This window comes from Cynara cardunculus (genome assembly GCF_001531365.2).
Source record: "Cynara cardunculus var. scolymus isolate 2C chromosome LG 5, CcrdV1, whole genome shotgun sequence".
In the NCBI taxonomy this organism is placed as follows: domain Eukaryota; kingdom Viridiplantae; phylum Streptophyta; class Magnoliopsida; order Asterales; family Asteraceae; genus Cynara; species Cynara cardunculus.
The window spans coordinates 7,137,407-7,152,511 of record NC_037532.1 but is presented as its reverse complement, the minus strand read 5'-3'; the positions used below and the strand labels follow the sequence as shown (position 1 = coordinate 7,152,511).

The 15,105-nt window shown below is 33.5% G+C and overlaps 2 protein-coding genes across 2 annotated transcripts; one reads left to right on the top strand and one right to left on the bottom strand.

Annotated features, from left to right (window-relative positions):
• On the bottom strand, window positions 1-5,129 carry LOC112512771 (DNA-directed RNA polymerase II subunit RPB7). The gene is made up of 7 exons (XM_025118908.1): window positions 4,999-5,129; window positions 4,556-4,677; window positions 4,312-4,477; window positions 4,176-4,226; window positions 3,018-3,083; window positions 2,853-2,921; window positions 1-411 (listed from the first exon to the last, which is right to left on the bottom strand). The coding sequence occupies exons 2-7, from the start codon at window positions 4,669-4,671 to the stop codon at window positions 346-348; spliced, it is 534 nt and encodes a 177-aa protein (XP_024974676.1). The 5' UTR covers window positions 4,672-4,677; window positions 4,999-5,129; the 3' UTR covers window positions 1-345.
• A 6,906-nt stretch (window positions 5,130-12,035) lies between these two features.
• Window positions 12,036-13,688, top strand: LOC112513821. Its single transcript, XM_025120189.1, has one exon. It carries the CDS (start codon window positions 12,193-12,195, stop codon window positions 13,558-13,560), a length of 1,368 nt encoding a protein of 455 aa, XP_024975957.1. The 5' UTR covers window positions 12,036-12,192; the 3' UTR covers window positions 13,561-13,688.
• The last annotated feature ends 1,417 nt before the right edge of the window (window positions 13,689-15,105 follow it).

Below are 15,105 nucleotides of genomic sequence, written 5' to 3'. Positions count from 1 at the left end.
GAATCAGAATCTAGTTCTAGAATGGATTAGTAGTTGTTGATGTTTCATATGATGCTAGTACAAGAAGGCTTGGTGTCCAACCATAAGAAAACCGAATTTGTGCTACTATTCTATATAAATCAAACAAACACGGTATATTCCATCTAGGGTTTCTACTAATGTATATACGACCCATAAACGTTGGTGAAATAAGGTTTATATTGTAGCAGGCCTACCGTGATTTCTTTTTCAGAATGGTGAGTGAAAGAAACAAGTTATGCGGGCGAGAACTTACACCGACCATTCATAACGCAACCATCATAGAAAGAGCACAGAGGCTAGGACTCTTTGACAACCCCCATGCAATTAAGAAGTTGTACCGGGATCACTAATCACGCCCAAGAAATCATCTTTAATGGTACCAATGCAGAACTGCAAAGCAAGAGTAGTGCTAGATAAATACCATGTGTTTGGAAAAGGATGTAAACAGATACATTGGTAACACAAAGAACATCGTCAAAAAAGAGGAAGAGAGCACGAAATATCAAGTTATGAACCCATATACATGTCTATAAAATACATGCAAATAGGGGTGTACAGAAAGTCATCGGAATTAGTTAGAACCGAACGACCCAAATTGGATCAGATCAAATCCAAATTTGCAACATCCAAATGGATGGGTCACTTCTTGGATGGCAGTCTACATACTCATAAAAACTGAAACCAATCTAATTCAATTATCATTCAATCGATAAACATATAATTAAGAATAATTTTTTTTTTATTTGTATGTAGTGTTTTTACAGAAATTAGCCAAATATATTACTAATAGGTTGAAATAGCAGATTAATTGATTGGAAAACTGGATGAAACCACTCCGATCCACATCCATCAGATTGGATTGGTTAAACCTAAATACATTGAATTTCAACCAATGAACACCCCTAGAAGCAAACAAGGCCACATGGGTTTTCTGGATTAGGGTCGGGATTTCTATGTGTGCCACCACATTGGATTTAAACTAGCTTTTTTTCCCAATCCAGGTTTAAACATACTTTTGCATGTTCATATCTAAACGCCTGTCATCAGTTATACAGAACCAGTTTTTGGTATCTTGCGAGAATAAACAATTCAACACCAAAATGTGACATATCAGATGGTGCATCTGCTTCATCCAATATTGAATGTATTATAAGATTTAACATTCTGACACATCAATATCATCGCTAGCATCAGTAAGTCGCCAATCCTAAAACAGACGATGTAATGTACTTTTCCGTCCAAAATAAGAGATTATATTAGCCTTGTTCTCGCCAATATCCCCCTTCAACACATGTTCACTGATGCTCGCTTTGGAGCATCCAATTTTCAATGACTACAAAATCCATAAGAATGCTATCAAGCATTTCGCTTGGTGGCATAAGCTCAGGATACAAATCCCCTTTTCCCCTTGTGTAGTACGTTTCCCTACTGTACATTGCATATGCCAACAGGACCAGGCTACATTATGATGAAACACATGGCAATGATGAAATCAATCTTTATAATGATTTCTTTTGTAACCGTGTGTCTGGTACAGTTTGCCTTCACCTAGACTAATCCCATGGGGTCCTGAAGATTATAGCCAGAAAACCCCCCAGTGTGCATGAGGAGACTCGAACTGGTCACCTATTGGGAGGAGCCTGCTGCCTGAGACCTAGCCGTTATTTGCCAGTTGAGCTATCCCTCAAGGTTCTCAAAATGATTGTTATATCCTGGGTTTTCGGGCATGTTCTACCCATATGAATTTGACATTTGCTTTTAGGATAAGTTGTGCTCTATGCAATGTGACATGTTTGACATGGCAAGAGTAAAAAATGAATAGACGTCTTTGGGATTAATCAAACATGGCAAATCAGGTACTGGTCACTAGTCTTAATTGAAAATATCTTTTAATGTGATTTATATGGAATGATATATCAGGGATTTAGGAAATTATAAGCCATGCTTCAAGCATACTAAGATGTTCCCCATGATGGAACCTTTTTGGCAATGCTTGGGGAAAAACAGAAACCAAGGCTTAGTTCCAGCTAAAGGAGCATCAAGGGAGCATCATGCTGCTATAAAAATGTCAACCATATGGCTAGTTGGCTATGCTATTAATTGGTAAAATCGCGGTGAAAATTGCGTTTCCGATATTAGTGGCGTAATTGACCGATATTTGAGGTGAAATTGGATCGATATTCCGATATCTTAGCTTGGGCCTCTTTAGAACTATGTTGCTATTTTTTATTTTTTTTGGGTTTTTGACTTGGGCTTCTAATCAGATTTGGGCCCTTATCAACACACAGTTTAGAAACTTAAATTAGAAGGTTAGGTTTTCAATTTATTTCCAATATCATATCCTTCATTACCGAGTTCGATGACAACAACAGTCAACCAAGAAAAGTTCGACCTTCTTCTCCTGTCCTCCACTGAGTCGACAACAGCTTCTGCTTTACTCCACCTTCTTCTTCATCGTCGGTCCTCAACAGCTTCTGATCCAGTCCACCTTCTTCTTCATCATCGATCCTCAAGTCCTCAAACAGTTTTTGCTCCAGCATACGTATATATATTATTATATATATATATATATATATATAACTCTAAGAAATATTATATGAACCGCGATTTTTGGATCGCTATACCACCACTACAATCGCTATTTCAAATATCGGTCCTGACCGCAATTTTATATTTTCACCGCTATAACAGCATAGCTAGTTGGATGCCTATTTTACATGGCTAGTGGAAAGCATATGCATGTAAATTTTGAATCTTGGTACTCTTCAAACTAGGTAGTAGAGTTACTTAATTATACAACATGAAGAAAGGAGATAGAACTGATAACTTACAATTTCTGTGGCATCAACTCTAGTGCCAATGATCTTTAACCGGACCTCACTGTCCTTTTGAATCTTCACCTGAGAAGTCCAAAAGGGGAATAAGATCAAATATGCATCAGTCGACCCGGCAAGTACAAACAAGAAAACATGAAAAGAGAAAAATCTGGTTCATACAGATCCATCTGAGGTTGTGTAATTAGGCATATCCCCTGACTGAAACTCCATGTCATCGGGTATCAACTGAAAGGGAAAAGAGATTAGAATGTCAGAAAATTCTCATAAGTAGAACAGTAGCTTTTCAGCTCATACTATCAGAATGTAAACTATGTTCATTATTCACAAGCAGAAAGTAAATAAAACTATCATCTCGTATTAACTAAGAAAGTAATGTTATCAAGACCTCCTAGGTTATCATTTGCAATGAAGCTGTATTTTCCTCTGTTCCGATTTCGAGACTTGATTACATGGCCAATGCGCCTTTTAGTGGACTGGATCAAGAGTTATATGAATGACAAAGTTCGATTACAGATTTGTAGCTACACATCCAATTTTGATATGCTAAATATGATTTCAATTCTGATATGAGTAACTGTTTTTTTTATAGTAACAATTTGTGTAACAATAACAGAAGTCAAAGTGGGAATCAAAATTGCAGAACCAAGATTTACAAACATTATAATAACAATAATTTATTTCTTAAAAACTTTAATCAGCCAATTATAAGGTCATATAAACATTTTAAATCGTAAATGTAACACAAACTAAATGAATTCTCCACTATATGATCTCTAAACAAATAAATAAAACCAAATCAGTATGAAGGTTAATCCTCAACCTCAAGTTCACTTTATAATTTTGAACTAGCTCCTAAATTACCACTATTCCAACTTCCCCACCCTATAACTTTGACCTATTTAATTATACAACATTGTCACTAGATCTAAAAGTATTTTAGCATAAAAAGTACAAGACCAAACTAGCAGTTAGAAAATAAATTTTTTGATGTGCATTCGCATTAGGAGAAAGAAAGACTGAAACATTCATCACATGCCAATATATACCGGATAGTGGCTAGCAAAATGGCAAAACCAAACATTACTGCTCTAGGAGTCGTAACATCTCACAAATCATGATTTGTACAAAAACAAAATCATCTTTCATGTGAGCACAAGACATTCAATTGTCAACATACATGCACAATTATTGTACACTCATCCTCTTCTTTATATAAACACCAAATCAACTTCTAATGAAAAGTTAGGAACAGTTGCACGAAGTATAAAGTACAAACAAGGAAACCAAAAGATGGAATTTCAATAGCCGAAAACTGACATGGTTTGACACAAATATTTGAACAGGCCCAGCTTCAGCAAAGAAACCCATCTGCAAAAGTTGTAACAAAATATTATCTTTAAATCATCCTAAAGTATGTTTCCATCAATTATACCCTCTGGATCAATTATATGACCTTATTAACCATGGTGACAACAGCTTCTAAGATCTCCCCTTTAAAAGGCCGAAAGACAACACACTGATACTTGACCGGAAAAGTAACAAAACCTGTGCCATCTCGAATAAGCCCTTTCCCTACATTCTCTATACCCGTTATGGCCACGACGAAACCATGCCTACCACTGTAAAGCAAAACACACCAAGTTAAAGAAAAAGTTGTTTGCAATGGAATGCATAGCATTTGTTTTAAGAATCAAAACCTGCAAGTGCCCTCTACGTCTTTCATGAGCTTCGAAACAAGCTTTTCGCGAAGGTCGCGACCAAAGTGGCGAGGGTGAAGCTGCATGTTTCGCTCCAGCACAATGTGGAAAAACATCTTCCCCTAAGGACCAAAATAGAACACAATTCAAAACCAATCCACAATTTCAACATACAATACGGTTTTTATGTCACGGTATACAATCCCCATGAAAATGTTTTAGACCTACTAATATAGGGTTCTTAAAATCAACGCATACTCGAATATGAGGTATCATCATTAAACTTTCAAATTAAATACTGAAAATCAAGTGCAAACAAAACCTAGAACCAAATATCCAACAACATTCACCGATTCATGCTTCAAACTTGTCAATTTCAGAGTTAAACAAAGTACTTCAATATGATTTTGAAAGAGATTGCAGTTTTTAAAGATGAGAGTTACTTGGTCTTAAGAAATTGAGAAGGGAGGTGATCGGATATAGCTGTGAAGGGAGGAGCGGCAGTCGGCGGTGAGGGAGCAGAAAATCCGTTCGCCTGAAACGAGGGTGGATGAAGGGAGGAGCGGCCGTCTGCGGTGCGTGAAGAAGAAAACTTGTGATTCAACAACAGTAAATTATTTTATAAAATAGCCCCGCAAGTTTTCAAAGTTCCCAATTACACACATAATTTACGTTTCATTATATTCTGACCAATGCAAAAAAACTTTGATTTTAAATTTTTATAAAAGAGAATAATATTTTATTACATGTATACAATACTTCAGTCATATAATTAATGTTGTAATATTCAAATTAGAGAATATGTTAGAGTTGAATACGATTTTTTTTAATGATTTTGAATTTTGAATCTCAATTTTTTAAGAATTTGTTGAAAATGCTCTAACAAATTATTTATAATTTTCTTAAAACAGATAACTACATAAAAACAAATCTGTATAATAAAAAATAAACAAGGAAAGTCCTGCTTTAATACATCATGCAATGCCACTAAATAAAAACATATCATAAAGTAGTAAACCAAATCCATTGACCCGACGGTGGTTCCACAAAAATCACAAGAAAGAGGTTGTTTGTTTACTTCTTAATAATTTCATTAATAGACAATATCTGAATCATTAAAAGGTGAATCTTGTCTAACAACAAAAAGTCTGCCTCTAAATGGTTCCACAACTCTCTGAATGATTTTGCATCATGGGTCTCCCTTAACCATTAAGTGCGCAAATTTCATTGTAAACAATTATCAAACAATTATATTTTATTTTGCACTATATCATGAAAGCATCTTAATCATTCTGATCACTTAATCATTCTGCACCAACTCATTCAGCAACAATCAAACAACCCCGAAATTGAAACTAGCATTTTATATTCATGTGGTCTTTAGAAGATTTCTATTTTTGTTTATGTATTTTTTAAATTGTGATTTTTATTCCTATTTTTCATAATTTATTGTGGTTTATAGTGATTTATAGTTTTTTGTTGTTTTGTCTTTATGGTTTACAGTTAATTGTTGTTTTCGTCTCTTATACTTAAAACTACGACATCAAGAGTGCCAGGTATGGTAAGATTTCAGTGACTGCCAAATGTTGTATTTCCACGAATACAAAAAATTGGTAAGATGTTGAAAATATATCACTACGAAATTACTCGTTGTTACAAAATATTGATTCCACGTTGATGAGAGTGCCCGAACCTTTTATCAAGTGTATGCATGTTGAGTTCTATATGGGCTCACTAAGCTATATACATAGCATAATCAAGCAGCAAAAGGGGAAAGAGAACGTATGACAACTACATGCATTTATGCTAGATGGTTATTTTATATCTTATGTATCTTTTTTTGATCTTGTTATGTATAAGAAAAATATGTTGAACAAGTTTGAAAATGTAAGCATCGTTTCACGTTATATTGTCAAGATTGGCAGGAGTAAGTTAGCATGTGACACGTTAATTGAAATTTTGTATCGAATAGCTGACTTTTATGCAATGTTGAAAGTAAGTGTCGTATATAGACTTCATCATGTTATTTGAATCTAATGTTAGAACTTTTTTTCAAGTTGATTGGTCAATTTATATTGGGTTTTAAGTGGTCATTAAGCCATTGTTTTTTTTTTCCAATTAAGCTGGATATCTAACCCGCTATGCGAGCCGACTAATCTCAGAACAACCACCTGCTTTGTAGATAGACCGAAGTCATCGCATTTGAACCTCCGTGGCCACAAAAGGATTTTTATTTCTAATTGGATTTGAACCTGAGACCTCCTAATACTTTTGACCTTTGGAACCAAGCTCAAACCAACCAGACATCATCCTTATGGTTTTAAGTGGTCGTTAGGCCATTGCCTTTTCGTTTCTAAAATAATGGTTTGTCAACATTTTAGTACACTAAAGCAAATCAACATTTGAATAATCGATAAAATGATTATTCATATATCTATATAAAATGTTACATACGATGCTGGTATGAAAGTTTGTCAAAATCGAAGTTGACTCTAGATTGATTTTGAAAACGGGTCGGCAAATAGATTATGGGTCAAGATCTGGTGAGAATTATTGACTTTCAACTTTGACCCTCAAAGTTTTGGAATTTACATATTGTTGGTATAGTTTTATTTTAATAAATTATATAAGCTTCACTATCTTAAATGTTTTAATGATCACTAGAAGAGTACTCATGTAATGTATTGAGATACATCTTTATTTTAATATTTTATTTTATTCTTTATCTCAGTCGATGTTATAATATAGTCTTATATGATTTGAGAAATCGATAATGTTTTTATCTTTAAATAAAATATAAATTTAAAGACATCATAAAAATTTGATAAAAATATATCGATATTAGTATCAAATTAACTATTTAAAATTTCTCATTTTTTGTGTAATTTTTTTTAATTTAATTTATTATATTATAATTTAATTTAAGTTCAATAATGAAGTAATTTATATTTGGTATAATAATATATTTTTTTCATAAAAATATTAATTAATTATTTTATTAGAACTCGATAATAATTCTAATTATATTTTAGATTTTTTAGATTTTAAAATGAGATGTTTATACTCTATTTGATTATGTTTATCTACAGTTAGTTACACGAATTTAAACATCGAGCTTTAATAAGTTGTATTTATGCATAAGTACTTGTAATCTTGAATTTGAAGTAATATGCATCAATATACAACACTTCGGGGGTGTTTGGGATTACTTATCAAATCAGTTTTTTAACTTATTTCAGTCTGGCACAAGAGATAAGCTATTTTTTAGTGTTTGGGTAAGGAAAAAAAACTGCTTATACCGGTGTCAAACCGGTAATAAACAGTTTTTGATAAGTTAATCCTTCTTGACTTATGAAAATCAACTTATTACCAGATTACCATTTTAACCCAATGTGACATCCTTTGATCGATATCTCTTCTCCAGATATTCATCTTCACGAACACAAACAAACCTTCTGTTTCTATGCACCTCACAAACATCATCAACAAAAATCCAGCCAGATCACAAGCAAACCCCCAAATTCCAAATGTTTAAGGAAAACCCAATTAAATTTGTAAATCTCCAACCCATAAACAACTTCACCGCCATGGCAGCAAACTCACCCACCACCACCACAAGGGAAGAAGGCCAATTTCTCCTCCTTGGCCGTTACGAGATCGGAAAACTTCTCGGCCATGGCACCTTCTCCAAAGTCTACCTTGCTCGCAACGTCAAAAGACTCAAAACCAATGAATCTGTCGCCATTAAAGTCATCGATAAGAAACAAATTAGAGGGAAGTCTGAGAAAATGGGTTTTAAAGAAATCGAATTTCTCTATCCTCAGCCATGTCCGCCACCCAAAAATCATCCAACTCTTTGAAGCCTGAGAACATATTACTAGATGAAGATGGTAACTTGAAGGTCTCTGATTTTGGGCTTAGTGCCATTTCTGAACAAATCAGAGGCGATAGTTTGTTTCACACCTTTTGTGGGACGCCGGCATATGTCGCACCAGAGGTTTTAGCAAGAAGAAGATATGAAGCCTCTAAGGTTGATATTTGGTCTTGTGGGGTGATTTTGTTTGTGTTAATGGCTGGTTATTTACCATTTAATGATCAGAATGTTATGGTTATGTATAAAAAGATTTACAAAGGGGAATTCCGGTGTACACGGTAGTATAAATTTTTGTCAAAGATATTATTATAAATGATGAAAAATAATTTTTTATATGTTATAAATCAAATAAGTTAATAAGCAATCCCAAACACTCCCACAAGTTAATAATAACGTTGTCCTTTTTGGTCATTTTACATATATAAGCAAAATTTGCCAAATACTAAAAAACAACTTATTAGCTTATTACTTTTTGGTACCGTTATAAGCTAATCCAAACATTTTTTACAGAACTCCGGTTTGATACCACATAAGTTAATAAACACTTTTACAAAAAAAACATAAGTTGTTTTAAATAAGCAATCTCAAACACCCCCTTCATACATAAAAAATGGTTTTTAAGAGTTTTTGTCAAATATTTTATAATACAATATAAATTAAACACTCAAGTTCTTTTATATGTTAATATTCATTAGTGTGTTTGGAAATGTTATTTTAATTAAATAATATCCAAAACATGAGTTTTAAAAATGAAAATCGTTGGTATAAAATATAAGAAATAGATTAAAAAAAAATGAATCGATTTGAGAAGTATGTTGCTTCGAATCATGAAGAAAATATCCCTCGGGATGTATGCCATAAAAACTCTTAACAAATGCTTATTAAATTGGAGTCAAATAATATCAATCTCGTAGCGAAATATCAAATCAATGCTTCAAAACCACAATATATATTGCTAGATACCTCCGTATTGTGCTGAATAATATATATATATATATATATATATATACTAGTTGTGTATCCGTGCAATACGGTGGGAGTCATGAATTTTAACGATTTTGAAGTTTCACTGGTTTTATTAGAGAATATTTAACGATGATATAAGTTACACTTGGTCTTTACATATTAATACAATTTGAATAAATAAGAGTTATGGTTCCAATTACAGTCTATCGATGAAAAAAATTGTATGACAATTTAAAATCCAACATATTTAAACGGCTCCATAAATGTGTTCGATTTACACCAAGAACAAATAATCAAAAGATCGAGAGCGAGACTGGAAGTTCTAAAGCAATTGAATGAGATAACTTTTAACAATTTATGGTGAATTTAAATTTGAATCTCACATTGAGGGATGAGAAGAAGACATAGAGATATGAGATGGTGAATGCATGAGTAAAAAATGTTAAAAATATCTTGGGAACATGAAAATAAAAGGTAATAATATGCATTGATAACTTGTACTATATGTTATTTTAATTGTAGACTAAAAGATTTTAAGATTGAATGCATAAAGTAGTAATATTTAAATGCATTATGAGTTGTTTTTAAGACTTTGTACATAAATGTATAATACTTTGTGCATTAAAAAATTGTTTTTAAAACTTTTGATAAATTTGATTTATAAGGTAGTATAATATATGCCACATGCAACGCAAGAATATTTTCGTTCATGATGATTTTTGTTTGACCCACGTAATACACGATGTTGATGTGCATGAAAATGACGATCACATTGTATTTTTTAAAAACTATTATTCTCATACACTTAATTATTTTAGTGAAAGATGCGTTATATCACAATCATAAAAATCATTGATCATAAAACTCACCACCAACACATGTATAATTATATTTAATATTTAATATTTAATATATTAATTACTTATAAAATTCAATTAAATAAAAAAAGCATTGTCGATCACCGAAGTCGTTATAAATCAGTGATGGACTTAGGAGCCGTTTACTAAACACTTACTTAGTAAGTGTTTACCGGATAAATTTCATCATCGGATGAACATGAGAAGAGTCAATAATCTTACCGGGTAAGAACGATAAGAATGATTGAGAGTCTTACCCGGTAAGTGAGGATGATGACTCTTACCCAAGTAAGTGTTTATCTAATAAATTGTTGCATTCGATATGTTTTGATCTACTAAAATTTTACGCATCAAAATAAATCGTAATGTTAACTCCTATCAGTAAGCGCTTACCGGGTAAGCAATTGAGTAAACGGCCCCTTATTCATATTCGAGCGGGTCCCACGCGCCCCCAACGCATTTCGGGGAGAACCAGCTAGCTCTACTCAATTAAATTTCGCAAGTAAAATTTTTTTGTATGAAAGGTGCAAAACTTTGAACAGTACTTTGGGATATTAGAAAATATAAAAAAACCGAAAAAACCCTCGAAATCAATCAAAAACCTTAAAAAACAATATGAAATCAATCAAAAACCTTAAAAAACAATCTTTGAAACGGTAGAATTTGATTAAAAACACAACAGACAACTTTACAGACATTCGATTTAATTGGAAAATACATCCGTTCAATAAAAATCTTGAGTCCGCAACTGTTAATCATTTTAACCCAATCGTTATCAATTGTTTTTAAAAAAATTAATCATTTAAACCCAAATCTTTTTATTTTTTCCAATTTGATGGAAAATAATATGCTAATAATTCAACAATTATTCGTGCATGTAGTTGTACTACACGCACATACGCTTGTAAAATTTATTTCCCACCACCGACACCCCAGCAAATCAACACACGACACCCCACCCCCACCACCTTCAATTTCTCTCCAATATTTTCATTAACCCCCCTGCCTTCACTAATTATTACCCTTCACCCCCTCCTACTTTTCCTTTGTTCCCTTTTCCATACATAGTGCAAAAAGCACCAACTAACTTTAATCAATTAATGGTTCTCCATGAAAAGGTTTTGCTATTTTAAAGAATTAACGTCATAACTCCTCTGCCTACAAACTAAAAATAAGAACAAAGATAAAAAACACCAAAAAGTCTCAATTTTAAATTCAAGAAGCAATAAAAATCTCTTTATAGCCTTGGAGGTTTAAATGCGATGACTTCAGATTATCTGCAAAGTAAGTGGTCGTCTTGGATTAGTCGGCTTGCATAGCAAGTTGGATATCTAGATTAATAAAAAAAAAAGGACATTTTCATCACCAATAAAAACTTCTAAAATTAAGTATTTAAAAAATATAAATAATATTTTATTAAATATTTTAATAATATAAATTAATGTTGTATTTTTAAAGCGTAATTTTGGTTTTTTATTGTATTAAAATTTGTTAAAAATAATCTTATGAAGTTAACGGAGCTAACGATATCGACGTGACGGTGTCACTTTCGTGCTTCCAAAGTCAAAAGATAAGAATAAGATGATGTTCACAAGATGAACATTTCGAGACAAGAAAAGTTTCCGTATTTTCAATTTCACCCCTTATACTTTTACATTTTCTCAAAAAAAGCCCCTCCATTTTCCTTTTTCATTATGTAATGATGAAGACCCGCGGTTTCAGACGAAACCCACGTATTTATTTAATGGAATCACAGTTTTTCTAAAATAGAAGAGACACAGAGGGGGAAGCAGAGGCAAAAACACACACACACACACACACTGAAGGAGATTGGAATCCAATTCTTGAAGAACAGAAGTCTACTTAAAAATGGAATCTAGAGAGAGAAAGATTCGAGGTTGAAAGCAGAATTCAAGTAAGGAAGCAGCGCCGGTGAGGGAATGGGTATTTTCTTGGTTTTCTTCCCTGAAGAACACTTCAATTCTTCAACACCAACATCATCGTTATCGCCATTTAAATCTGCAACGATTAAGGGGTTTCTTAAACGAACAAATTCCAGCCATATCTTCACCAGAGCTCAATCCACCATCTCCATTTGTGCTCTGCTCATCTTCCTCACTTTCCTCCTCTTTACTCTCTCTTCTTTCGAACCCAACAACGATTTCATCTCCAACCATCATAATCTTCATCAATATCGCCGCTATCTTTCTCAGAATCGTCCCAAACCAAGATCTCATTCACCGGCGTTACAGGGGCTCGGCACACTCTATACACGAGGCACGACGGCCATGAATGAGCTCGTAATCTGCCATGTATCTGAGTCGGTGACCACGAAAGAACTTAAATTGTTCATGCGAGCCTTCCACAGGTCTGGTTTAGCGGCAAAATCGGACCTTTTGTTCATCTTTAACTCCATTTCAACGATAGATTCCTTCGATGATTTAATCCAGGAAGAGAATGATTTGTTCTTGAAACTCGTTCACCGGTACAAAACAGAATTGGGAAATGGAAGTAAAGTTGTCGACTTTCCGGCGAGTTTCGACGTGACCCGGTTCGTGAAACCCGGCAAAGAGGCGCATAAAGGAGAGCCAATCTGGGGTCGGAAAATGAAGAGTAATAATTCGAGTTTCAGCAATGATGATAATGAGACTGAGTTCACTCGAACGAGTTACGGGTCGGTTGTTGGTTTTGGCATTGGCGAACTCGACCCGGAAAACTCACTATCCGGATTTCTAGACCACGTCCCCATGAGTCTGAGAAGGTGGGCTTCTTACCCAATGGTCCTGGGTCGGGTTCGTCGGAAATTCAAGCACATAATACTCGTCGACGTTAAGGAACTTTTACTAGTCGGAGACCCACTCGGCCGAGTCAAGAATCACAGCCCGGAGTCCATTTTCCTCTCATCAATACCACCGACACCGAAACACGGCCGGAAGAACACCAAACCCCACCGGAAAACCATCAACCCGGCACTAATACTAGGCGGAGAACGTGGCGTCCGGCGTTTATCCGCCGCAATGCTAACGGAGATCGTCCGAACAACGACCCGTCAGCAGCACAACAAGAAGAAGAACTCCGTCGCTGAGTCGGCGCTCTTGAGTCAACTCGTGGCAAACGAGTTTCTACAGAAAAGCATACGTTTCATCACGGCAACCGAGTCAATACAAGACCCGAGTTCACTCAGCGGTGTGTCATTAGCAAATCAGATAGTGGTACGGCGTGGAAATAGCAATTTAGATATTGGTGCAGTCATGATGAAGCATATTTGTTCATTTCCATTAGACTCATCGGTTTACACGGATTGTTGACCGTCAAACGTACAACTCATTTTAGCGTATATTTGTTTGATTTTAGGAATTTGCCCACGATCTTGTACAATACTGCTGCAGTTACTTGTACATTCTACAATTAAAGTTATTACATTTAATTTCGATTATATTTTCTTAATAATTTATATATATATATATATATATATGAAAATGCATTCCAGCGACAATAACGATGTCGTTTAGGTAGTTAGTTGTTTCTAGAAGAGCCAGGCGTAGCTGTCGCTTTAATTGCTGACATCCAATGAAATCCATGTGTCTAGTCGAGGTGGTCACCAGAGTGTAATTCAAGTACGTGTTTTTCTTAAAACTTTTATTTAGAAATTATTATATTAAAATATTATTTTAAAAATATAATTATTAATCAAAAAGTTGAATATCAATAATTCCAACCGATTCCATACAAAACCTGTCTTCAAAAACACTGAGGAAAAAGAACACAAAAAGCTCATTTAACGACTGAAACTAGCCGGACACCCAGAACTGAACCTGGGATGTCGAGTGGTCAAGCTAAATCAACCCAATTGATACTAAAAAAATTACTATGTGTATTAGCAGCTGTTTCTGGCTGTTGTTCCCCTAAAAAGAATACTAGTGAAGAATTTCAATATTTTTAACATAAAAGTAAAAAAATAAATAAATTAAAAATAAATAAATAAAAAAGTAATAAATAGGTATGAATGAAGTAAGCATGTTAATTGACATGTTGGATAATATTAATTAAATTGATGGAATGTTAATGGCAATCATAATGGGGCCTTATTTCTCCTCCTCCATTAAAATATTTAGATATTTTATTCATATATCATGATTATTCATATATAATATATAATTATTATTTTTAAACCACAATAATAATGTTTGATTGGTTTAAGTTTATCTTCGAAAGTCAAAAGCATATGAAGATCCCAAGTTAAAATTCAAAGAGGAATAAAAATCTATTTGTAGTCATGGAGGTTCAAATACAATGACTCTAAGCTATCTGCAAAACAGGTGGTTGTCCTACGATTAGTCGACTTGCATAATGGATTGGATATCCAGGTTAATAAAAATAATTATTATCTTTATAATATTATTTTGATTTTAAATATGAGAAATTAATATTAAAAGTTTGGACATTTGTTATAGTAAACTTTTTTTGAAATTTTTAAAAATTTAAAATAATATAATTCTTTAAAAAATTTACAAAAATACAAAGATAATAGCGTGTAAGCTAAAACGTAAAGACAAAAGTGCATTTAATAAAGTTATTAATTAAATATTTATATAAATTTTGAATTAATGATTATGCTTTATTAAAAAAGTGAGAAAAGGTCAATAACGTAACCGTGTCCGTGACAGCGCCGAAGTTGATATATATCATGTGCATGGCTTTTTCCTTTCAATTTGTTTTAGAGGCTGCTTTTTTCCTTCTTTTAAGGATGAAAAACATGTTTATATCTATACTATATTATAATGTATTTGGCTAAAACTCTTAAAAACTCTTGAACTCTTAAACTCTTAAACTCTTAAACCTGTTCATCCCTA

Bases quoted from the DNA above. Each gene is read 5' to 3' on its own strand.
- LOC112513821 (XM_025120189.1), top strand. From the start codon at position 12,193: ATGGGTATTTTCTTGGTTTTCTTCCCTGAAGAACACTTCAATTCTTCA.
- LOC112512771 (XM_025118908.1), bottom strand. From the start codon at position 4,671: ATGTTTTTCCACATTGTGCTGGAGCGAAACATGCAGCTTCACCCTCGC. The intron at 3,084-4,175 runs GTCAGTTTTCGG...TTTCCCTTTCAG, and splicing joins AAATATTTGTGTCAAACCAT to TTGATACCCGATGACATGGA. The intron at 2,922-3,017 runs GTATGAACCAGA...TGGACTTCTCAG, and splicing joins ACACAACCTCAGATGGATCT to GTGAAGATTCAAAAGGACAG.